This window comes from Toxorhynchites rutilus, unplaced genomic scaffold, assembly GCF_029784135.1.
Source record: "Toxorhynchites rutilus septentrionalis strain SRP unplaced genomic scaffold, ASM2978413v1 HiC_scaffold_5, whole genome shotgun sequence".
Taxonomy (NCBI): domain Eukaryota; kingdom Metazoa; phylum Arthropoda; class Insecta; order Diptera; family Culicidae; genus Toxorhynchites; species Toxorhynchites rutilus.
In genome coordinates, this window is record NW_026600093.1 from 202,716 (window position 1) to 228,620 (window position 25,905).

At 37.2% G+C, this 25,905-nt stretch overlaps 1 protein-coding gene across 3 annotated transcripts in view; it reads right to left on the reverse strand.

The window, feature by feature from the left end:
- LOC129782210 (uncharacterized) overlaps positions 1-25,905 on the reverse strand; it is a 293,740-nt gene that overhangs the window by 18,102 nt on the left and 249,733 nt on the right. For 2 of the 3 annotated variants that reach the window (XM_055789578.1, XM_055789579.1), the window contains exons 2-3: positions 14,760-14,915; positions 7,199-7,853 (exon numbers count right to left, since the gene is read on the reverse strand). In XM_055789578.1, coding sequence (XP_055645553.1) covers positions 7,199-7,223 — 25 coding nt within the window. In that variant the 5' untranslated portion in view covers positions 7,224-7,853; positions 14,760-14,915. Of the gene's footprint in view, positions 1-7,198; positions 7,854-14,759; positions 14,916-24,560; positions 24,713-25,905 lie in introns of those variants that run through there. The other variant, XM_055789577.1, reaches the window with a different exon arrangement.

A 25,905-nucleotide genomic window follows, 5' to 3' on the forward strand; every position in this document is an offset into this window, starting at 1 on the left:
TAAAATATGCAGCATCGGGATTAAAATCACTAGTCCCAACCTGGAGCAATATAAAATAATTGGATCATACCTGAAATCAAAAAATCATGAGTTTTACACTCACGATACGCCGTCTGAAAAACCATTTAAGGTGGTGTTGCGAGGTCTTCCTGCTATTGAGTTGGAGGATATTAAAAAAGATCTGGAACAATCATACAATATTCAGCCGTTAGCTGTATATCGGATGACTAGGCATAAAACGCCAGACAATGGGTATTCCAATGTTTTGTGCCTGATCCACTTCAAGAAAGGATCAGCCAACATAACTCGCATAAGAGAAATCAGTGAGATCTTCAACATCTCGGTACAATGGGACCGATACAAACCTCAACATCGGGATGAAACGCAATGTTCAAATTGCCTTGGTTTCGGACACGGAACAAGAAACTGTCACATGAAAACTCGTTGTGGCAAGTGTGCTGCTGACCACCTAACAAGCACTTGCAGCCTTCCAGAAAAAGAACCTCGCAAATGCGTTAACTGTGGCGAAAGTCACCAAGCCACCAGCCGTAGCTGCACAAAACGTGCGGATTTTAAACGTATCTGGAAGCAAGCTACTGATAAAACACAGAATAGGAAGAAGGTTCCAGAATTTACTGACAAAGAGTTCCCTCCAATGGTTTCTCGCACGATTCCTGTTCTTCCTCCTCTTCCACTTCCTACAGGTCGCCCCCAAACGGCCTCTTCTAGCGAAAAGTCAAAAAAGGAGCAACCGAGCTATAGTAAGGTTGCAGCTATTGGTTTATCACCTACACCAAAACCTTCACCTCATTCCTCTTCTACTGAGGAGCTTTATAGCATGCAAGAACTTGCAACCCTGTTCTTGAACTAGATCGACAGACTAGAAGTTGTCGCAACCAACAGGAACAAGTACAAGTTATGCTACATTTTTATTATAACCATGGATCGGTCATCTCTAAGGCTAATTAATTGGAATGCCTGCTCTCTTAAGAGTAAGCTTATCGAGTTCACTGACTTCCTGGTGACAAACAGCATCGACGTAGCTATCGTTACTGAGACGCATCTTAAACCGAATATTAATATTCGAGTCCCGAATTATCGTCTATTGAGAATGGATCGTGCTGGTTCTGGTGGAGGAGGTGTTGCCTTAGCCATCAGAAATAACATCAGATATCGACTTTTGCCGTGTCTGAAACTCAACATCATCGAAGCTATTGGGGCGGAAATCACAACATCGATTGGGTCTATTATCGTGATTGCGGTCTACTATCCCAAACAGACGTCAATCAGAGATGGCTCAGCGTTGCTTCTTAAAAACGATATCATCAAGCTAACACGAAGGCAGTCGAAATACGTCATCGGCGGGGACATTAATGCTCGACATCAGTCCTGGGGAAACCAAAGGAGGAATCAATATGGAGTGACTCTAAATGATGATCTACAGTGTGGGCGCTACAGGATTCTTAGTCCAGCGACCCCTACTCGCATTTCTCGTTCTGGAGTACATTCCATAATTGATTTCTTCATTACCAACATGGATCGCCACATCGGTGATCCTATTGCCCTTAACGAGTTGAGTTCGGATCACTTCCCAGTGATGGTTGAATTGGAAGTGAATGTCGTAGTCAGGAGGCCACAATGTAGACGGGACCATCATCGTGCGAATTGGGTGGAATTCCAGCAGCTTATTGACAACAACATTGATCTCAATCAACCTCTTGAATCTCCCGAAGATATCGAAGCAACAGTCAGCTCTATTCAAACTGCAGTTATTCAGGCTCGCCAAAACCACATCCCAGAAACGATTCAGGTGAGTGACTCTGTTCAAATTGATTCCATTACTAAACATTTGATTAGGCTTCGGAACCTCTATCGAAGGCAGTACCAACGTACTGGTATTCGAGAGAGGAAACGACAGTATAATCAGTTAACCAAGGTTATCCAGGCCAGAATGATTGATCTCCGTAACAAAAAATTCGCAAAAGATATTAGTAAACTTCCGAATAACTCCAAGCCTTTTTGGAGGCTCGCTAAAATTCTCAAGACCAAGTCTAATCCTATTCCTCCTCTTCTTCAACCTGACAATTCAGAACGATTGATAACACCTGCCGAAAAGGCTAATGCAATTGGCAACCATTTCGCTAGTTCACACAATCTTGGCCAGAACATTACAAGTCCATTTGAAGCTTCGGCGAATGATACTGTAAGGGCTATTGACAATATCCATTCTGTACCTCAAGAGAGTGAAATCATCTCGACTGCAGAGGTTATCTCGGTTATACGCTCGTTGAAGAATATGAAGGCCCCCGGCTTCGACAGTATATTTAACATTGAGTTGAAACATCTTAGTAACAACTTATATGAAATTATGATTACTGTCTTCAACAGATGTCTATCACTTGGCAACTTCCCCTCGAGTTGGAAGTTGGCAAAAGTGATCCCGATACTAAAACCCGGAAAAGATCCTTCTTCTTCAAAGAGCTATCGACCAATTAGCCTTCTCCCAGCATTTTCGAAAGTATTCGAAAAAATTATATTAACGCGCATTCTTGCTTTTGCAGATGAGCACAATATATTTTTGGATGAGCAGTTTGGATTCCGAAAAGGTCACTCTACAATTCAGACGAAACAAGTCAGTTTCAAAATCATCTGCCATGGCACTTCTTGATGTTGAAAAAGCATTTGATAATGTTTGGCATAATGGTCTCATTTACAAGCTTCAGAACTTTGGTTTTCCTACATACTTGATAAAAATTATAAAAAAATATCTTTCTGATAGAGCGTTCAATGTTTCTATAAACAATATTTCATCAGAGAAATTCATTGTGAATGCAGGTGTTCCTCAAGGATCCATCTTGGGACCAATTCTTTTCAATATCTACACTTCATGCTTGGTTTTAAAGTCTGTGTTAGGGAACATTTTTCGATGAGAACAAAAGTCCCCCTACTTTCATGTATTTGCAATGCCGATTTCCCCAAGGCTGCTTGGTTTTGATGGCTGTGTTAGGGAAACCGTAAATCGGGCCAATCAGAACGATGCAGTTAGGGCGTTTAGATAACGCCTAATATTTTACAGTTATTCAATTGTTTATCTAATGAAAAACAACATTTTGTTAGTTGCGATAGATGCGTAGAAATATTCCCTATCAAGTGATGCAAACATCTCTCCTATCCAGTAAGAAATGTTCGAGCTATAAGCATTCGAAATCTTTCATTTTTTCCTGCATGTTCTGTGTTTAGGTTTTCATTTTACCCTCCATATATTCCGGTTATACGTAGTCCCACGTCAAAACGGCAAATGGTTTTAAAAGTTATAGTTTCTGCAGCAAATTATTTATTGTGCATTCGTCTACATTCGAATTAAAGGTAAAACCTTGTAAAATTATATAGATTTCAATTTATAATTTTTCTCATTGATTTTTAAAGAGGTAAGCGGCCACAGGAGGTTACTCAGCTGGAGGTGCTGGAACCGGGTTTTGTGCCGCTTAAAGATAATTAACTGCCACATCCGCAGCAACCGGCCTGGGAGGAACCATTCGTGCCCGAGGAATGATATTTGGTCTCACTCCGTAAGCATTGTTGATCTGCTGAACGACAATTCTGCGAGCTTTTTCCAACCGATCGGTGTTATTGTTGCGGAAACAGTTGATATAGATAGAGCAACACTCCTACGAAAACTACCGTTAAGCATCTTGCCGGAGACGAGTATAGATATACAGGTCGGACTCGATTATATGTGATTCGATTATATACAATTTTGGACTCGATTATATACAGCTTGGAAAAAAATAATTTTCTAGCTTATTTCAAGAAGGAAAGGAGAGCCTTTCAGCGTTAAGGTGATGTTTAAGTGGCTATTACATGTGCAGTGGGGTAAAAATCGGGATTTTTTAAGATATTGCTTGAATTTTCACCAGGAATTGTTTAGATCGATATTGCAGCCAAATAATGAAAGATAGAAGTTGGGCGTCAAAGAACGAATTGTAGAGCGGTTAAAGAACTTCAATTTAATTGTTGCAAAACAATGTAGTTCAATTTAAAATTTTAGGATAAAATTAATAATAACACATTAAAAATTATTAACTTTGAAGTTTTTCACTTCCAAAATGTTATTAACATCCACTAATTGAGTTGTTCCACTACTAATCCTGTACTAATTTTTCTCATCTTGCAAATGAAATCATCAAAATTGTCTTCCTTAGCGTACTTTTTAATGTAGAGCCAAGCAACAGAGTCCGAAACAAAAAAAAACTATCTCTTCTCTGTTCTATAAAAAAAATGTGGTAATATCTAATCGTTACTGAAAATAATCTGCCAGTTCCTCTGGGAATTTAAAATTACATTCAAGTGAAAGAGTTTATTTTAATGTTTTCTATCCATGTAACACTGTGACCAAATACATTTGGTTTTGTGATTTTTCAATCAATCGCAATTAACAGAATAGCTTCTGAAGATTATTCTTCCCTATCAGTAGAATATTTCCGTATCCAATATTGGATGCATAAAACCTTGTGCATCCAACGTAACACTCTCGTTTTCGAAGTCCCCCAAATATTCATTCATTCAGAATGAATTCAGATTCAAATTCAAACAAATGATCTCTAAATCAACGATAGTCCTACGTCACCCTTGCGGTTATACCATAGATATAACCCACTTCCTGTTTTTCTTGTTGCTGATGCAGTGACGCTAACTGAAACTAGCACAATGTCGCATAGACAAGAATTTTTACATTTTCCGGATTTTTTGCAAAAAGGGACTGCATAATAATTATGAAGAGGGTTGGCGATACAACCGAGCCTTGGGGAATTCCCCTTTCTTGGATTTTCAATGAAGATTTTGTGTTGTTGACTATGGCTCTGAGTTCTATTTTCTAGGAAACTTTTCACATAGAAACCTAGTCTTCCACGGATCACCCAGTCGAAGAGACTCTTCAATACTGGATATCTCCATGCTGATCAAATGCTTTATTTAGATAAAGTGATGCCACATCTGCGTGGTGATCTTTCTCAATAACGTCATGTACAATAGCCTGTAGATCTTCGAGGTGATCTTCTGTGCATTTTCCCGCACGAAAAGCGAACTGTCTTGGATCGAGCAGCTTATTAGACTCTAAAAAGGTCTTTAGGCGTCGATTTACTATCCTTTCTAGAACTTTTCCAACACAACTCAAAAGAGTCGAAAATTGTATAGAAGATGTTGGTTTTGACTACGTCTTTCATTTCTGTACCGGGGTGTTAGTTCAAAGTTTCTAAAACGAGAGAGTGACGCTGGACTGCAAGGTTTTGAACGTTAATACCTCTTTACCGGCTGGATGGAGTGGTATAATAATCACTTCATCCAAGAGATAAAATGTCAACGAATTATATGATTGTCACTTATCGGTTCAAAAGCTTAAAAATTGCTTTGAAAGCAAGCTATTGAAATCATAACAATCTTGCTCATTGATGATGATTGGTGATCGCAATGTGTTCCCGAACACGGTCACAAAATATAGGCACATGAAGAAACCGTGATTTGTTTTGCTCGCTTGCATGAGCTTCGTATTACGGAATGGAGGAGTAGGCATGACAATATGGGGTTGCAGTAGAAATGAACACACTTTTAAAATCAAAATTATGAATGAGAATTAATTTTCCCAAACCAAATTAGTACTCTATGTAAATGAAAATCACTTTTGCTTGCAAGTAGTGAAAAAATATCATGCAAAAATTGTGTCTCTAGATAATTTTATATTATAATGTTATGTTCTGGTGAGAATATCTGAAAAATCTGAAAATCGTTTAAATTAGGGTCATAACGACGTACGTCTAATAGGTAAATAACACCAAGAAAAAAATTTCAAACAAATTTTAGCAATTTAAAACTGCTTTAAGGGGGTATTCTAGTCTAGAAATCTGAAAAAATCGAAATTTTTTTTTTTACCATATTTCTGTAGTTTAGGCATTCAAGAATGTACTCTAGAAAGGACTTATCGAAAATCCTATTATTTACCTAGTTAGAGCCATCTTAGTGATGTGGTATCTAACCTGTTACGGCCACCACAATGAACTTCAAACGCGTTTCTCTCGGAACTAGTTTTTTTTCTAACTGGCGTACACGATATCTCAAGTTCTACTGAACCGATTTATGTCAAATTTATATGAAAATAATCTGCATACATCTCTCTATCGCATGAACCAATAAAAAATTATAACTTTTTAATTTTACTATTTTTAAAAAATCGGTAAACGCCAAAAAAATCGTTTTAAACAGCATTTTTGTTTTCAAACGGCCGCCATTTTGTTAAAACCCATGTTTTTGACTAGTCCGAGGTTCATGCCATAGCGACATCTTTACTGATTCAGAATCTGTTCGATTTTTTTGTTTCAGATAACCAGAAGGACTGGAATCGTGTACGCCATGGCACAACTTTTTTTTTAACATCCTCACTTCACCAGCATGTAACTATTCTAATTATGAATATTGTTTTTCCGTCCTATTTTTGTTTTATTGTTGAAAGATAGATAAACGAATAATGATATAATGGATAGTAAAAATATTCTTTGTTTTATTTTTACGGAGTTCGAAAAAACGTCCGAAATTCGTGTCTCTACACTAGAATACCCCCTTAAGGGCGACTGATAGAGAATAGCTGGTCTCATACAAACTAATGTCGTATCCAGATGACACCATTCCACCGTCAACGCGCAAAGCAGACATACGCAAGGCGTGAGTACTTTCACTCGCATCGGTTTCTGTTCTGCTTTCGCATGGAACAGTCATGAAAAATTGTTTGCGTATGAATGCGTCCGAGCGAAGTAATATTCGCACCCATTTACGCATTCGGCTTGGTGTTCCCGTGATGTAATCCAATAGCATCAGTTTGGCTTGGTGTTCCCGTGATGTAATCCAATAGCATTTGGATCCAAAAATGGTCCAGTCGGTAATTTTTCCGATCATAGAGAACAAACTCATTGCACCACTGATACGCTCAAAATATTTCAAAAATCCAAATATTTGTCGAGTTGTTATCCAATCAATTTTAGATCGGAACCAATGACGGAGAGGTCGAGAGAGAACGCGGTTTTGGTCATAGAATACGTCAACGGCGATCGCTTCATAAGTTTTCCAACCAGTGCGTTAAACAATCTTTGGTTTTTAAATTACAACATACAAATTAGAAGAATAAAAAAATTGATTGTTCTATTGTACATACCTTTCAATTCATCGACAACAGACATGCTTTCATTGCTAGACAACGTATTTAGTGATCCCCGATAATCGTTCGATTAATCGATTAATCGAATACTTCCTACAGAAATCGATTATTAATCGAACGAATACTGCACAACCAATAATCGAAGCGAACGAATAATTTACGTCGATTAATCGATCTAAACGTTGAGAGAAAAAAACGTACGGCCGTTGCAGTTTTATACTGAAAATCAATCATTATCTTTGACGCTCCCTTAAGTTCATAAACGAAGCTCAATGCCGTCAACGCGAATTGAGCATTCTTTACGACTTTAGGGGAGCGTAAACGATAATAATTGATTTTCAGGTGGAATTAACATATTTTTGATTCCATATGGCTTTCTAGCAAATGAGAAATATTAGTCTGACGGATTATTTCTCTCAGTATTGCGATTAATCGATTAATCGATTATTTGGGTCGATTAATCGTATCGAATAACGAACTGCTGAAAACTATTCGATTAGCTGATGAACGATTAATTTCAAAAATCGGGGATCACTAAACGTATTTCCAGTATCAGAATTCTTTTGTTTTGAGCCTGTTTGTTGTGAAGGAACGTCATTTCGAATGGCTGAATTTTGTGCGATATCGTCTAAAGATTTCTGGATGCAATCACCTGAAAATATACATGAGGGTAAAAAAGTATTTAATGAAAGTCATAGCCGGAAAATTACTTCATTTAATTAAAAAAAGTTAAGATAATTTAATCACAGTTGTTATCAATAACCTATTACAATGCAAATTGATTGGACAAAACACTTCAGTTTGTTTGTACTCATACATTTAGTTTACACACCGTCGGTTTCGTACAGAATCATACACGTTTTGTTTTACTTCTACAACTTTTTCGGACACGTTGCAGAGTTATGCTCACACAAACTGCGTCGTCAATCTAAGGACACACGGGAACTTCCGATCGGACACAATTTTTTCTTCACGCGAATTCTCGGGAAACAAAAACACACTTTTAGGTATAGTCTTTTTCTCTACACAAGCCAAAGGATAACTTCAAAAACACACAGCCCTCGGTTGAGTGCAATTTACGGCTGGAATTTTGCAATCGGCTGACTGCACACAAAAATTTTGAAGGTAGCACGGAAGCGGGATCGGTTGAGCCAACACGATGTAATCACCTAAGACAAGACGTGACAACTGGCTTCTTACTCTTCTTTCTGCATTTTCTTCGACCAAGTGCTAGATAACAGGGAAGCGAGATGTGAAGGTTGCCAAATGCTATAAAATTTCGGAAGATTATTTTCCCATGAAAAACATGTGTTCTTCGTATCATGTATTTTCTGAGTTGCATAATTTTTTTCGTATTAATCTTCCGACCGAATATCACATATTTTAAACAATAAGTATTTTCCTGTTATTTTTGTATCCAAAAAATAAAATGTGAAGAGATAAAGAAAACTAGAAAACGTAGATTTGATAGTAGGTGTATGATATGTTGACATATATGAATTAAATTCAAAGTTCATTTTATTTATCAAGAGATTACGGGCCTTACCGTTTACACTTCAAGATGAAAACGGAATGGACGACACGCCATGAAATTTCGTTTTACGAGTTAGAGAAAATGATGGGTTTTCAGGTAGAATGAACACTCTTCAAATAGAAATTATGAATGAAAATTAACTTCTCCGTATCATATTAGTGTTGATTGTGAATGGAAAACTTTGCTTTCTTCATTTGGTAAAATAATCTCGTACAAAAATTGTATCTGAAGATAATTTTATATTATAATGAGTAGTTTTAGTGAGAATATCGCAAAGTGTATAGAAAACAGGTCAAGTTAGGGTAAGAAAGACGTTCTTCAAGTAAATAAATAACGCCAAGTAAAAATTTTCATTCAGGTTTTAACAATTTAAAAGTGCCTTCGGGCCGAGTAGTAAGACTTGTTAAAAGCTTATTTCGTTTCCAGATATCGATACCGTATCTCTGTCATCGCGGATAAACTTCAATTCGTTTTTACCGTGGAGTGTATACGGAAATAAGGCCTTATAATTTAACTTTGATATCGTTCAAATACTAACAGTACTGAAATATTGATAAAATCATACATTCCCAAATAATAACATAGCGTTTATTAAGGTTTTTTTTCTGTAGGTATGTATGGTTTATTCAAGTTCCAATATGATTTTAAATACTTTTCTGCTGCGTTGGTTGTTATTTGTTATTAGATTATAATTATATTGCTAACTGCTTTACGGTTGGAAAATAATTGAATGCTCTTCTCTGTTAGGTCGCTGCTATTATGCTATGCTAGATGGCAAAATAATCCCGAAAAGATGTAGGGTGGAAATTCCGATGCAATGTTTCCTTCTCTTCGGGAACACCGGACGTAATAGAAACGAAAATAATTTTGAATATATTTGGCAACATATTTATCTTTGTTAATTATTTTACTCATTAGCCAATCAGAAGGCGAGTTGCAAGTGGTCCGAGTTTGACAGAAGTGGTGGTCCGGAATCGGCCCCCTATTGTCATGTCTCGTCTCAGGCTTCGTTTATTGCGATAGTTGCACCGTATTCGTTCGATTAATAATTGATTTCTGTATCGGGGATCACTAGTCACCAATATCTACACAGTAGAATATAAATTGAAGCATTGTTTGTTTACAATGACATAAAGCTGCAAGGTCATCACCTGGTCTTATAGAAGGAGGAAGGAGAATAGAAGGAGTTACAGAGTATTGCTGTACGAATTTTCAAACGCGTTTTTCTCAAAACCATGTTTTTCAATTGGTGGTATCAATATATCAGGATCTACTCGACCGATTTGGCTGATATTTTTTATCAGCATTTAAAAATTAATTATCTAAAGCGTTACATGCCGTTTTGACGTAGAACTACGTCTTTCATTAAGGGTGCCAAATCAGAAAACAGGTCACGTTTTTATGAAATAAAGTTAATGTTAATAACTATTTTTGCCGCGAACAGATTTTGGCGATTTACATACTAAACGAATCGGAAATTCCCTAAGATTTGTTTAATATGCTATACATTGGAATCTCCTGGTTTGTAAATGGTTAAAATTCATGAAAACTTTAAGCGTTTTCATTTTTCCTTACATTTGTTCTGTCCATTTGCGTGCTTTCCAGAACAGAGCTGTCAATAACGAGCATTGAAGGGGAAATCGTAGGATTTAAAGTCTCCGCGAACAGAGGAAAAGAAGAAGATTGAAGGGGAACACTTGCCTAGAGTATAAACAGTGGATCTCGCTGAGGCAAACTTTTATCATTCCACTCCGACCGTCGACAGAGACGGACGTTATCTCGGTTATACGCTCGTTGAAGAATATGAAGGCCCCCGGCTTCGACAGTATATTTAACATTGAGTTGAAACATCTTAGTAACAACTTATATGAAATTATGACTTCTGTCTTCAACAGATGTCTATCACTTGGCTACTTCCCCTCGAGTTGGAAGTTGGCAAAAGTGATCCCGATACTAAAACCCGGAAAAGATCCTTCTTCTTCAAAGAGCTATCGACCAAGCCTTCTCCCAGCATTTTCGAAAGTATTCGAAAAAATTATATTAACGCGCATTCTTGCTTTTGCAGATGAGCACAATATATTTTTGGATGAGCAGTTTGGATTCCGAAAAGGTCACTCTACAATTCACCAGCTTCGTAGAGTATACAATATAATCAGACGAAACAAGTCAGTTTCAAAATCATCTGCCATGGCACTTCTTGATGTTGAAAAAGTATTTGATAATGTTTGGCATAATGGTCTCATTTACAAGCTTCAGAACTTTGGTTTTCCTACATACTTGATAAAAATTATAAAAAATTATCTTTCTGATAGAGCGTTCAATGTTTCTATAAACAATATTTCATCAGAGAAATTCATTGTGAATGCAGGTGTTCCTCAAGGATCCATCTTGGGACCAATTCTTTTCAATATCTACACTTCATGCTTGGTTTTAAAGTCTGTGTTAGGGAACATTTTTCGATGAGAACAAAAGTCCCCCTACTTTCATGTATTTGCAATGCCGATTTCCCCAAGGCTGCTTGGTTTTGATGGCTGTGTTAGGGAAACCGTAAATCGGGCCAATCAGAACGATGCAGTTAGGGCGTTTAGATAACGCCTAATATTTTACAGTTATTCAATTGTTTATCTAATGAAAAACAACATTTTGTTAGTTGCGATAGATGCGTAGAAATATTCCCTATCAAGTGATGCAAACATCTCTCCTATCCAGTAAGAAATGTTCGAGCTATAAGCATTCGAAATCTTTCATTTTTTCCTGCATGTTCTGTGTTTAGGTTTTCATTTTACCCTCCATATATTCCGGTTATACGTAGTCCCACGTCAAAACGGCAAATGGTTTTAAAAGTTATAGTTTCTGCAGCAAATTATTTATTGTGCATTCGTCTACATTCGAATTAAAGGTAAAACCTTGTAAAATTATATAGATTTCAATTTATAATTTTTCTCATTGATTTTTAAAGAGGTAAGCGGCCACAGGAGGTTACTCAGCTGGAGGTGCTGGAACCGGGTTTTGTGCCGCTTAAAGATAATTAACTGCCACATCCGCAGCAACCGGCCTGGGAGGAACCATTCGTGCCCGAGGAATGATATTTGGTCTCACTCCGTAAGCATTGTTGATCTGCTGAACGACAATTCTGCGAGCTTTTTCCAACCGATCGGTGTTATTGTTGCGGAAACAGCCGAGTTGATATAGATAGAGCAACACTCCTACGAAAACTACCGTTAAGCATCTTGCCGGAGACGAGTATAGATATACAGGTCGGACTCGATTATATGTGATTCGATTATATACAATTTTGGACTCGATTATATACAGCTTGGAAAAAAAAAATTTTCTAGCTTATTTCAAGAAGGAAAGGAGAGCCTTTCAGCGTTAAGGTGATGTTTAAGTGGCTATTACATGTGCAGTGGGGTAAAAATCGGGATTTTTTAAGATATTGCTTGAATTTTCACCAGGAATTGTTTAGATCGATATTGCAGCCAAATAATGAAAGATAGAAGTTGGGCGTCAAAGAACGAATTGTAGAGCGGTTAAAGAACTTCAATTTAATTGTTGCAAAACAATGTAGTTCAATTTAAAATTTTAGGATAAAATTAATAATAACACATTAAAAATTATTAACTTTGAAGTTTTTCACTTCCAAAATGTTATTAACACTAATTGAGTTGTTCCACTACTAATCCTGTACTAATTTTTCTCATCTTGCAAATGAAATCATCAAAATTGTCTTCCTTAGCGTACTTTTTAATGTCGAGCCAGTTTGAAGCAACAGAGTCCGAAACAAAAAAAAAACTATCTCTTCTCTGTTCTATAAAAAAAATGTGGTAATATCTAATCGTTACTGAAAATAATCTGCCAGTTCCTCTGGGAATTTAAAATTACATTCAAGTGTTTTCTATCCATGTAACACTGTGACCAAATACATTTGGTTTTGTGATTTTTCAATCAATCGCAATTAACAGAATAGCTTCTGAAGATTATTCTTCCCTATCAGTAGAATATTTCCGTATCCAATATTGGATGCATAAAACCTTGTGCATCCAACGTAACACTCTCGTTTTCGAAGTCCCCCAAATATTCATTCATTCAGAATGAATTCAGATTCAAATTCAAACAAATGATCTCTAAATCAACGATAGTCCTCGTCACCCTTGCGGTTATACCATAGATATAACCCACTTCCTGTTTTTCTTGTTGCTGATGCAGTGACGCTAACTGAAACTAGCACAATGTCGCTAGTACTAGCACAATGTCGCATAGACAAGAATTTTTACATTTTCCGGATTTTTTGCAAAAAGGGACTGCATAATAATTATGAAGAGGGTTGGCGATACAACCGAGCCTTGGGGAATTCCCCTTTCTTGGATTTTCAATGAAGATTTTGTGTTGTTGACTATGGCTCTGAGTTCTATTTTCTAGGAAACTTTTCACATAGAAACCTAGTCTTCCACGGATCACCCAGTCGAAGAGACTCTTCAATACTGGATATCTCCATGCTGATCAAATGCTTTATTTAGATAAAGTGATGCCACATCTGCGTGGTGATCTTTCTCAATAACGTCATGTACAATAGCCTGTAGATCTTCGAGGTGATCTTCTGTGCATTTTCCCGCACGAAAAGCGAACTGTCTTGGATCGAGCAGCTTATTAGACTCTAAAAAGGTCTTTAGGCGTCGATTTACTATCCTTTCTAGAACTTTTCCAACACAACTCAAAAGAGTCGAAAATTGTATAGAAGATGTTGGTTTTGACTACGTCTTTCATTTCTGTACCGGGGTGTTAGTTCAAAGTTTCTAAAACGAGAGAGTGACGCTGGACTGCAAGGTTTTGAACGTTAATACCTCTTTACCGGCTGGATGGAGTGGTATAATAATCACTTCATCCAAGAGATAAAATGTCAACGAATTATATGATTGTCACTTATCGGTTCAAAAGCTTAAAAATTGCTTTGAAAGCAAGCTATTGAAATCATAACAATCTTGCTCATTGATGATGATTGGTGATCGCAATGTGTTCCCGAACACGGTCACAAAATATAGGCACATGAAGAAACCGTGATTTGTTTTGCTCGCTTGCATGAGTGTTTGGGCATTGAGCTTCGTATTACGGAATGGAGGAGTAGGCATGACAATATGGGGTTGCAGTAGAAATGAACATACTTTTAAAATCAAAATTATGAATGAGAATTAATTTTCCCAAACCAAATTAGTACTCTATGTAAATGAAAATCACTTTTGCTTGCAAGTAGTGAAAAAATATCATGCAAAAATTGTGTCTCTAGATAATTTTATATTATAAGGTTATGTTCTGGTGAGAATATCTGAAAAATCTGAAAATCGTTTAAATTAGGGTCATAACGTCGTACGTCTAATAGGTAAATAACACCAAGAAAAAAATTTCATACAAATTTTAGCAATTTAAAACTGCTTTAAGGGCGACTGATAGAGAATAGCTGGTCTCATACAAACTAATGTCGTATCCAGATGACACCATTCCACCGTCAACGCGAAAAGCAGTCATACGCAAGGCGTGAGTACTTTCACTCGCATCGGTTTCTGTTCTGCTTTCGCATGGAACAGTCATGAAACATTGTTTGCGTATGAATGCGTCCGAGCGAAGTAATATTCGCACCCATTTACGCATTCGGCTTGGTGTTCCCGTGATGTAATCCAATAGCATCAGTTTGGCTTGGTGTTCCCGTGATGTAATCCAATAGCATTTGGATCCAAAAATGGTCCAGTCGGTAATTTTTCCGATCATAGAGAACAAACTCATTGCACCACTGATACGCTCAAAATATTTCAAAAATCCAAATATTTGTCGAGTTGTTATCCAATCAATTTTAGATCGGAACCAATGACGGAGAGGTCGAGAGAGAACGCGGTTTTGGTCATAGAATACGTCAACGGCGACCGCTTCATAAGTTTTCCAACCAGTGCTTTAAACAATCTTTGGTTTTTAAATTACAACATACGAATCAACAAATTAGAAGAATAAAAAAATTGATTGTTCTATTGTACATACCTTTCAATTCATCGACAACAGACATGCTTTCATTGCTAGACAACGTATTTCCAGTATCAGAATTCTTTTGTTTTGAGCCTGTTTGTTGTGAAGGAACGTCATTTCGAATGGCTGAATTTTGTGCGATATCGTCTAAAGATTTCTGGATGCAATCACCTGAAAATATACATGAGGGTAAAAAAGTATTTAATGAAAGTCATAGCCGGAAAATTACTTCATTTAATTAAAAAAAGTTAAGATAATTTAATCACAGTTGTTATCAATAACCTATTACAATGCAAATTGATTGGACAAAACACTTCAGTTTGTTTGTACTCATACATTTAGTTTACACACCGTCGGTTTCGTACAGAATCATACACGTTTTGTTTTACTTCTACAACTTTTTCGGACACGTTGCAGAGTTATGCTCACACAAACTGCGTCGTCAATCTAAGGACACACGGGAACTTCCGATCGGACACAATTTTGTCTTCACGCGAATTCTCGGGAAACAAAAACACACTTTTAGGTATAGTCTTTTTCTCTACACAAGCCAAAGGATAACTTCAAAAACACACAGCCCTCGGTTGAGTGCAATTTACGGCTGGAATTTTGCAATCGGCTGACTGCACAATAAAATTTTGAAGGTAGCAACGGAAGCGGGATCGGTTGAGCCAACACGATGTAATCACCTAAGACATGACGTGACAACTGGCCTCTTACTCTTCTTTCTGCATTTTCTTCGACCAAGTGCTAGATAACAGGGAAGCGAGATGTGAAGGTTGCCAAATGTTATAAAATTTCGGAAGATTATTTTCCCATGAAAAACATGTGTTCTTCGTATCATGTATTTTCTGAGTTGCATAATTTTTTTTGTATTAATCTTCCGACCGAATATCACATATTTTAAACAATAAGTATTTTCCTGTTATTTTGGTATCCAAAAAATAAAATGTGAAGAGATAAAGAAAACTAGAAAACGTAGATTTGATAGTAGGTGTATGATATGTTGACATATATGAATTAAATTCAAAGTTCATTTTATTTATCAAGAGATTACGGGCCTTACCGTTTACACTTCAAGATGAAAACGGAATGGACGACACGCCATGAAATTTCGTTTTACGAGTTAGAGAAAATGATGTGTTTTCAGGTAGAATGAACACTCTTCAAATAGAAATTATGAATGAAAATTAACTTCTCCGTATCATATTAGTGTTGAATGTGAATGGAAAACTGTGCTTTCTTCATTTGGTAAAATAATCTCGTACAAAAATTGTATCTGAAGATAATTTTATATTATAATGAGTAGTTTTAGTGAGAATATCGCAAAGTGTATAGAAAACAGGTCAAGTTAGGGTAAGAAAGACGTTCTTCAAGTAAATAAATAACGCCAAGTAAAAATTTTCATTCAGGTTTTAACAATTTAAAAGTGCCTTCGGGCCGAGTAGTAAGACTTGTTAAAAGCTTATTTCGTTTCCAGATATCGATACCGTATCTCTGTCATCGCGGATAAACTTCAATTCGTTTTTACCGTGGAGTGTATACGGAAATAAGGCCTTATAATTTAACTTTGATATCGTTCAAATACTAATAGTACTGAAATATTGATAAAATCATACATTCCCAAATAATAACATAGCGTTTATTCAGGTTTTTTTTTCTGTAGGTATGTATGGTTTATTCAAGTTCCAATATGATTTTAAATACTTTTCTGCTGCGTTGGTTGTTATTTGTTATTAGATTATAATTATATTGCTAACTGCTTTACGGTTGGAAAATAATTGAATGCTCTTCTCTGTTAGGTCGCTGCTATTATGCTATGCTAGATGGCAAAATAATCCCGAAAAGATGTAGGGTGGAAATTCCGATGCAATGTTTCCTTCTCTTCGGGAACACCGGACGTAATAGAAACGAAAATATACAAAAAAAAATCCATTATAGAAATTATCGCTAAATTGAAATGTGAATGCAACAATTATTCAATTTTTAATATATTTGGCAACATATTTATCTTTGTTAATTATTTTACTCATTAGCCAATCAGAAGGCGAGTTGCAAGTGGTCCGAGTTTGACAGAAGTGGTGGTCCGGAATCGGCCCCCTATTGTCATGTATCGTCTCAGGCTTCGTTTATTGCGATAGTTGCACCGTATTCGTTCGATTAATAATTGATTTCTGTATCGGGGATCACTAGTCACCAATATCTACACAGTAGAATATAAATTGAAGCATTGTTTGTTTACAATGACATAAAGCTGCAAGGTCATCACCTGGTCTTATAGAAGGAGGAAGGAGAATAGAAGGAGTTACAGAGTATTGCTGTACGAATTTTCAAACGCGTTTTTCTCAAAACCATGTTTTTCAATTGGTGGTATCAATATATCAGGATCTACTCGACCGATTTGGCTGATATTTTTTATCAGCATTTAAAAATTAATTATCTAAAGCGTTACATGCCGTTTTGACGTAGAACTACGTCTTTCATTAAGGGTGCCAAATCAGAAAACAGGTCACGTTTTTATGAAATAAAGTTAATGTTAATAACTATTTTTGCCGCGAACAGATTTTGGCGATTTACATACTAAACGAATCGGAAATTCCCTAAGATTTGTTTAATATGCTATACATTGGAATCTCCTGGTTTGTAAATGGTTAAAATTCATGAAAACTTTAAGCGTTTTCATTTTTCTTTACATTTGTTCTGTCCATTTGCGTGCTTTCCAGAACAGAGCTGTCAATAACGAGCATTGAAGGGGAAATCGTAGGATTTAAAGTCTCCGCGAACAGAGGAAAAGAAGAAGATTGAAGGGGAACACTTGCCTAGAGTATAAACAGTGGATCTCGCTGAGGCAAACTTTTATCATTCCACTCCGACCGTCGACAGAGACGGACGTGTTTGGAGCTCCATTCATTACCTGATTTTTAAAAAGCTATTTATTTCTCTTTTCAGATTGTCTACCTGCGATTCATCAACTACCTGTCTGCCCTTGAGGACTACAACAATGGGGAAAACCCGGTCAACCGACCCAGGCATACCACATGGCACCAACAAACGACATCGATCGGACACCGGCAAGGAGCCAATATTAGAAAGAAACCGCTATGCTTTATTGGATGGCCATACCGAGGAGGAACCAACTACCGAGAAAGTAAATGTAGAGAAAAAGGTGAAAGTACCACCTTATTTTACAACATCGAGATATAGGAACTTTGAGGTCTGAACTGCTGGCGCTGAAATTGCAGCCAGTTTTTAAAATATGCAGCATCGGGATTAAAATCACTAGTCCCAACCTGGAGCAATATAAAATAATTGGATCATACCTGAAATCAAAAAATCATGAGTTTTACACTCACGATACGCCGTCTGAAAAACCATTTAAGGTGGTGTTGCGAGGTCTTCCTGCTATTGAGTTGGAGGATATTAAAAAAGATCTGGAACAATCATACAATATTCAGCCGTTAGCTGTATATCGGATGACTAGGCATAAAACGCCAGACAATGGGTATTCCAATGTTTTGTACCTGATCCACTTCAAGAAAGGATCAGCCAACATAACTCGCATAAGAGAAATCAGTGAGATCTTCAACATCTCGGTACAATGGGACCGATACAAACCTCAACATCGGGATGTAACGCAATGTTCAAATTGCCTTGGTTTCGGACACGGAACAAGAAACTGTCACATGAAAACTCGTTGTGGCAAGTGTGCTGCTGACCACCTAACATGCACTTGCAGCCTTCCAGATAAAGAACCTCGCAAATGCGTTAACTGTGGCGAAAGTCACCAAGCCACCAGCCGTAGCTGCACAAAACGTGCGGATTTTAAACGTATCTGGAAGCAAGCTACTGATAAAACACAGAATAGGAAGAAGGTTCCAGAATTTACTGACAAAGAGTTCCCTCCAATGGTTTCTCGCACGATTCCTGTTCTTCCTCCTCTTCCACTTCCTACAGGTCGCCCCCAAACGGCCTCTTCTAGCGAAAAGCCAAAAAAGGAGCAACCGAGCTATAGTAAGGTTGCAGCTATTGGTTTATCACCTACACCAAAACCGTCACCTCATTCCTCTTCTACTTAGGAGCTTTATAGCATGCAAGAACTTGCAACCCTGTTCTTGAACTAGATCGACAGACTAGAAGTTGTCGCAACCAACAGGAACAAGTACAAGTTATGCTACATTTTTATTATAACCATGGATCGGTCATCTCTAAGGCTAATTAATTGGAATGCCTGCTCTCTTAAGAGTAAGCTTATCGAGTTCACTGACTTCCTGGTGACAAACAGCATCGACGTAGCTATCGTTACTGAGACGCATCTTAAACCGAATATTAATATTCGAGTCCCGAATTATCGTCTATTGAGAATGGATCGTGCTGGTTCTGGTGGAGGAGGTGTTGCCTTAGCCATCAGAAATAACATCAGATATCGACTTTTGCCGTGTCTGAAACTCAACATCATCGAAGCTATTGGGGCGGAAATCACAACATCGATTGGGTCTATTATCGTGATTGCGGTCTACTATCCCAAACAGACGTCAATCAGAGATGGCTCAGCGTTGCTTCTTAAAAACGATATCATCAAGCTAACACGAAGGCAGTCGAAATACGTCATCGGCGGGGACATTAATGCTCGACATCAGTCCTGGGGAAACTAAAGGAGGAATCAAAATGGAGTGACTCTAAATTATGATCTACAGTGTGGGCGCTACAGGATTCTTAGTCCAGCGACCCCCACTCGCATTTCTCGTTCTGGAGTACATTCCATAATTGATTTCTTCATTACCAACATGGATCGCCACATCGGTGATCCTATTGCCCTTAACGAGTTGAGTTCGGATCACTTCCCAGTGATGGTTGAATTGGGAGTGAATGTCGTAGTCAGGAGGCCACAATGTAGACGGGACCATCATCGTGCGAATTGGGTGGAATTCCAGCAGCTTATTGACAACAACATTGATCTCAATCAACCTCTTGAATCTCCCGAAGATATCGAAGCAACAGTCAGCTCTATTCAAACTGCAGTTATTCAGGCTCGCCAAAACCACATCCCAGAAACGATTCAGGTGAGTGACTCTGTTCAAATTGATTCCATTACTAAACATTTGATTAGGCTTCGGAACCTCTATCGAAGGCAGTACCAACGTACTGGTATTCGAGAGAGGAAACGACAGTATAATCAGTTAACCAAGGTTATCCAGGCCAGAATGATTGATCTCCGTAACAAAAAATTCGCAAAAGATATTAGTAAACTTCCGAATAACTCCAAGCCTTTTTGGAGGCTCGCTAAAATTCTCAAGACCAAGTCTAATCCTATTCCTCCTCTTCTTCAACCTGACAATTCAGAACGATCGATAACACCTGCCGAAAAGGCTAATGCAATTGGCAACCATTTCGCTAGTTCACACAATCTTGGCCAGAACATTACAAGTCCATTTGAAGCTTCGGCGAATGATACTGTAAGGGCTATTGACAATATCCATTCTGTACCTCAAGAGAGTGAAATCATCTCGACTGCAGAGGTTATCTCGGTTATACGCTCGTTGAAGAATATGAAGGCCCCCGGCTTCGACAGTATATTTAACATTGAGTTGAAACATCTTAGTAACAACTTATATGAAATTATGACTTCTGTCTTCAACAGATGTCTATCACTTGGCTACTTCCCCTCGAGTTGGAAGTTGGCAAAAGTGATCCCGATACTAAAACCCGGAAAAGATCCTTCTTCTTCAAAGAGCTATCGACCAATTAGCCTTCTCCCAGCATTTTCGAAAGTATTCGAAAAAATTATATTAACGCGCATTCTTGCTTTTGCAGATGAGCACAATATATTTTTGGATGAGCAGTTTGGATTCCGAAAAGGTCACTCTACAATTCACCAGCTTCGTAGAGTATACAATATAATCAGACGAAACAAGTCAGTTTCAAAATCATCTGCCATGGCACTTCTTGATGTTGAAAAAGCATTTGATAATGTTTGGCATAATGGTCTCATTTACAAGCTTCAGAACTTTGGTTTTCCTACATACTTGATAAAAATTATAAAAAATTATCTTTCTGATAGAGCGTTCAATGTTTCTATAAACAATATTTCATCAGAGAAATTCATTGTGAATGCAGGTGTTCCTCAAGGATCCATCTTGGGACCAATTCTTTTCAATATCTACACTTCATGCTTGGTTTTAAAGTCTGTGTTAGGGAACATTTTTCGATGAGAACAAAAGTCCCCCTACTTTCATGTATTTGCAATGCCGATTTCCCCAAGGCTGGTTGGTTTTGATGGCTGTGTTAGGGAAACCGTAAATCGGGCCAATCAGAACGATGCAGTTAAGGCGTTTAGATAACGCCTAATATTTTACAGTTATTCAATTGTTTATCTAATGAAAAACAACATTTTGTTAGTTGCGATAGATGCGTAGAAATATTCCCTATCAAGTGATGCAAACATCTCTCCTATCCAGTAAGAAATGTTCGAGCTATAAGCATTCGAAATCTTTCATTTTTTCCTGCATGTTCTGTGTTTAGGTTTTCATTTTACCCTCCATATATTCCGGTTATACGTAGTCCCACGTCAAAACGGCAAATGGTTTTAAAAGTTATAGTTTCTGCAGCAAATTATTTATTGTGCATTCGTCTACATTCGAATTAAAGGTAAAACCTTGTAAAATTATATAGATTTCAATTTATAATTTTTCTCATTGATTTTTAAAGAGGTAAGCGGCCACAGGAGGTTACTCAGCTGGAGGTGCTGGAACCGGGTTTTGTGCCGCTTAAAGATAATTAACTGCCACATCCGCAGCAACCGGCCTGGGAGGAACCATTCGTGCCCGAGGAATGATATTTGGTCTCACTCCGTAAGCATTGTTGATCTGCTGAACGACAATTCTGCGAGCTTTTTCCAACCGATCGGTGTTATTGTTGCGGAAACAGCCGAGTTGATATAGATAGAGCAACACTCCTACGAAAACTACCGTTAAGCATCTTGCCGGAGACGAGTATAGATATACAGGTCGGACTCGATTATATGTGATTCGATTATATACAATTTTGGACTCGATTATATACAGCTTGGAAAAAAAAAATTTTCTAGCTTATTTCAAGAAGGAAAGGAGAGCCTTTCAGCGTTAAGGTGATGTTTAAGTGGCTATTACATGTGCAGTGGGGTAAAAATCGGGATTTTTTAAGATATTGCTTGAATTTTCACCAGGAATTGTTTAGATCGATATTGCAGCCAAATAATGAAAGATAGAAGTTGGGCGTCAAAGAACGAATTGTAGAGCGGTTAAAGAACTTCAATTTAATTGTTGCAAAACAATGTAGTTCAATTTAAAATTTTAGGATAAAATTAATAATAACACATTAAAAATTATTAACTTTGAAGTTTTTCACTTCCAAAATGTTATTAACATCCACTAATTGAGTTGTTCCACTACTAATCCTGTACTAATTTTTCTCATCTTGCAAATGAAATCATCAAAATTGTCTTCCTTAGCGTACTTTTTAATGTAGAGCCAGTTTGAAGCAACAGAGTCCGAAACAAAAAAAAACTATCTCTTCTCTGTTCTATAAAAAAAAGTGGTAATATCTAATCGTTACTGAAAATAATCTGCCAGTTCCACTGGGAATTTAAAATTACATTCAAGTGAAAGAGTTTATTTTAATGTTTTCTATCCATGTAACACTGTGACCAAATACATTTGGTTTTGTGATTTTTCAATCAATCGCAATTAACAGAATAGCTTCTGAAGATTATTCTTCCCTATCAGTAGAATATTTCCGTATCCAATATTGGATGCATAAAACCTTGTGCATCCAACGTAACACTCTCGTTTTCGAAGTCCCCCAAATATTCATTCATTCAGAATGAATTCAGATTCAAATTCAAACAAATGATCTCTAAATCAACGATAATCCTACGTCACCCTTGCGGTTATACCATAGATATAACCCACTTCCTGTTTTTCTTGTTGCTGATGCAGTGACGCTAACTGAAACTAGCACAATGTCGCTAGTACTAGCACAATGTCGCATAGACAAGAATTTTTACATTTTCCGGATTTTTTGCAAAAAGGGACTGCATAATAATTATGAAGAGGGTTGGCGATACAACCGAGCCTTGGGGAATTCCCCTTTCTTGGATTTTCAATGAAGATTTTGTGTTGTTGACTATGGCTCTGAGTTCTATTTTCTAGGAAACTTTTCACATAGAAACCTAGTCTTCCACGGATCACCCAGTCGAAGAGACTCTTCAATACTGGATATCTCCATGCTGATCAAATGCTTTATTTAGATAAAGTGATGCCACATCTGCGTGGTGATCTTTCTCAATAACGTCATGTACAATAGCCTGTAGATCTTCGAGGTGATCTTCTGTGCATTTTCCCGCACGAAAAGCGAACTGTCTTGGATCGAGCAGCTTATTAGACTCTAAAAAGGTCTTTAGGCGTCGATTTACTATCCTTTCTAGAACTTTTCCAACACAACTCAAAAGAGTCGAAAATTGTATAGAAGATGTTGGTTTTGACTACGTCTTTCATTTCTGTACCGGGGTGTTAGTTCAAAGTTTCTAAAACGAGAGAGTGACGCTGGACTGCAAGGTTTTGAACGTTAATACCTCTTTACCGGCTGGATGGAGTGGTATAATAATCACTTCATCCAAGAGATAAAATGTCAACGAATTATATGATTGTCACTTATCGGTTCAAAAGCTTAAAAATTGCTTTGAAAGCAAGCTATTGAAATCATAACAATCTTGCTCATTGATGATGATTGGTGATCGCAATGTGTTCCCGAACACGGTCACAAAATATAGGCACATGAAGAAACCGTGATTTGTTTTGCTCGCTTGCATGAGCTTCGTATTACGGAATGGAGGAGTAGGCATGACAATATGGGGTTGCAGTAGAAATGAACACACTTTTAAAATCAAAATTATGAATGAGAATTAATTTTCCCAAACCAAATTAGTACTCTATGTAAATGAAAATCACTTTTGCTTGCAAGTAGTGAAAAAATATCATGCAAAAATTGTGTCTCTAGATAATTTTATATTATAATGTTATGTTCTGGTGAGAATATCTGAAAAATCTGAAAATCTTTTAAATTAGGGTCATAACGACGTACGTCTAATAGGTAAATAACACCAAGAAAAAAATTTCATACAAATTTTAGCAATTTAAAACTGCTTTAAGGGCGACTGATAGAGAATAGCTGGTCTCATACAAACTAATGTCGTATCCAGATGACACCATTCCACCGTCAACGCGAAAAGCAGACATACGCAAGGCGTGAGTACTTTCACTCGCATCGGTTTCTGTTCTGCTTTCGCATGGAACAGTCATGAAAAATTGTTTGCGTATGAATGCGTCCGAGCGAAGTAATATTCGCACCCATTTACGCATTCGGCTTGGTGTTCCCGTGATGTAATCCAATAGCATCAGTTTGACTTGGTGTTCCCGTGATGTAATCCAATAGCATCAGTTTGGCTTGGTGTTCCCGTGATGTAATCCAATAGCATTTGGATCCAAAAATGGTCCAGTCGGTAATTTTTCCGATCATAGAGAACAAACTCATTGCACCACTGATACGCTCAAAATATTTCAAAAATCCAAATATTTGTCGAGTTGTTATCCAATCAATTTTAGATCGGAACCAATGACGGAGAGGTCGAGAGAGAACGCGGTTTTGGTCATAGAATACGTCAACGGCGATCGCTTCATAAGTTTTCCAACCAGTGCTTTAAACAATCTTTGGTTTTTAAATTACAACATACGAATCAACAAATTAGAAGAATAAAAAAATTGATTGTTCTATTGTACATACCTTTCAATTCATCGACAACAGACATGCTTTCATTGCTAGACAACGTATTTCCAGTATCAGAATTCTTTTGTTTTGAGCCTGTTTGTTGTGAAGGAACGTCATTTCGAATGGCTGAATTTTGTGCGATATCATCTAAAGATTTCTGGATGCAATCACCTGAAAATATACATGAGGGTAAAAAAGTATTTAATGAAAGTCATAGCCGGAAAATTACTTCATTTAATTAAAAAAAGTTAAGATAATTTAATCACAGTTGTTATCAATAACCTATTACAATGCAAATTGATTGGACAAAACACTTCAGTTTGTTTGTACTCATACATTTAGTTTACACACCGTCGGTTTCGTACAGAATCATACACGTTTTGTTTTACTTCTACAACTTTTTCGGACACGTTGCAGAGTTATGCTCACACAAACTGCGTCGTCAATCTAAGAACACACGGGAACTTCCGATCGGACACAATTTTTTCTTCACGCGAATTCTCGGGAAACAAAAACACACTTTTAGGTATAGTCTTTTTCTCTACACAAGCCAAAGGATAACTTCAAAAACACACAGCCCTCGGTTGAGTGCAATTTACGGCTGGAATTTTGCAATCGGCTGACTGCACACAAAAATTTTGAAGGTAGCACGGAAGCGGGATCGGTTGAGCCAACACGATGTAATCACCTAAGACAAGACGTGACAACTGGCTTCTTACTCTTCTTTCTGCATTTTCTTCGACCAAGTGCTAGATAACAGGGAAGCGAGATGTGAAGGTTGCCAAATGTTATAAAATTTCGGAAGATTATTTTCCCATGAAAAACATGTGTTCTTCGTATCATGTATTTTCTGAGTTGCATAATTTTTTTTGTATTAATCTTCCGACCGAATATCACATATTTTAAACAATAAGTATTTTCCTGTTATTTTGGTATCCAAAAAATAAAATGTGAAGAGATAAAGAAAACTAGAAAACGTAGATTTGATAGTAGGTGTATGATATGTTGACATATATGAATTAAATTCAAAGTTCATTTTATTTATCAAGAGATTACGGGCCTTACCGTTTACACTTCAAGATGAAAACGGAATGGACGACACGCCATGAAATTTCGTTTTACGAGTTAGAGAAAATGATGGGTTTTCAGGTAGAATGAACACTCTTCAAATAGAAATTATGAATGAAAATTAACTTCTCCGTATCATATTAGTGTTGATTGTGAATGGAAAACTTTGCTTTCTTCATTTGGTAAAATAATCTCGTACAAAAATTGTGTCTGAAGATAATTTTATATTATAATGAGTAGTTTTAGTGAGAATATCGCAAAGTGTATAGAAAACAGGTCAAGTTAGGGTAAG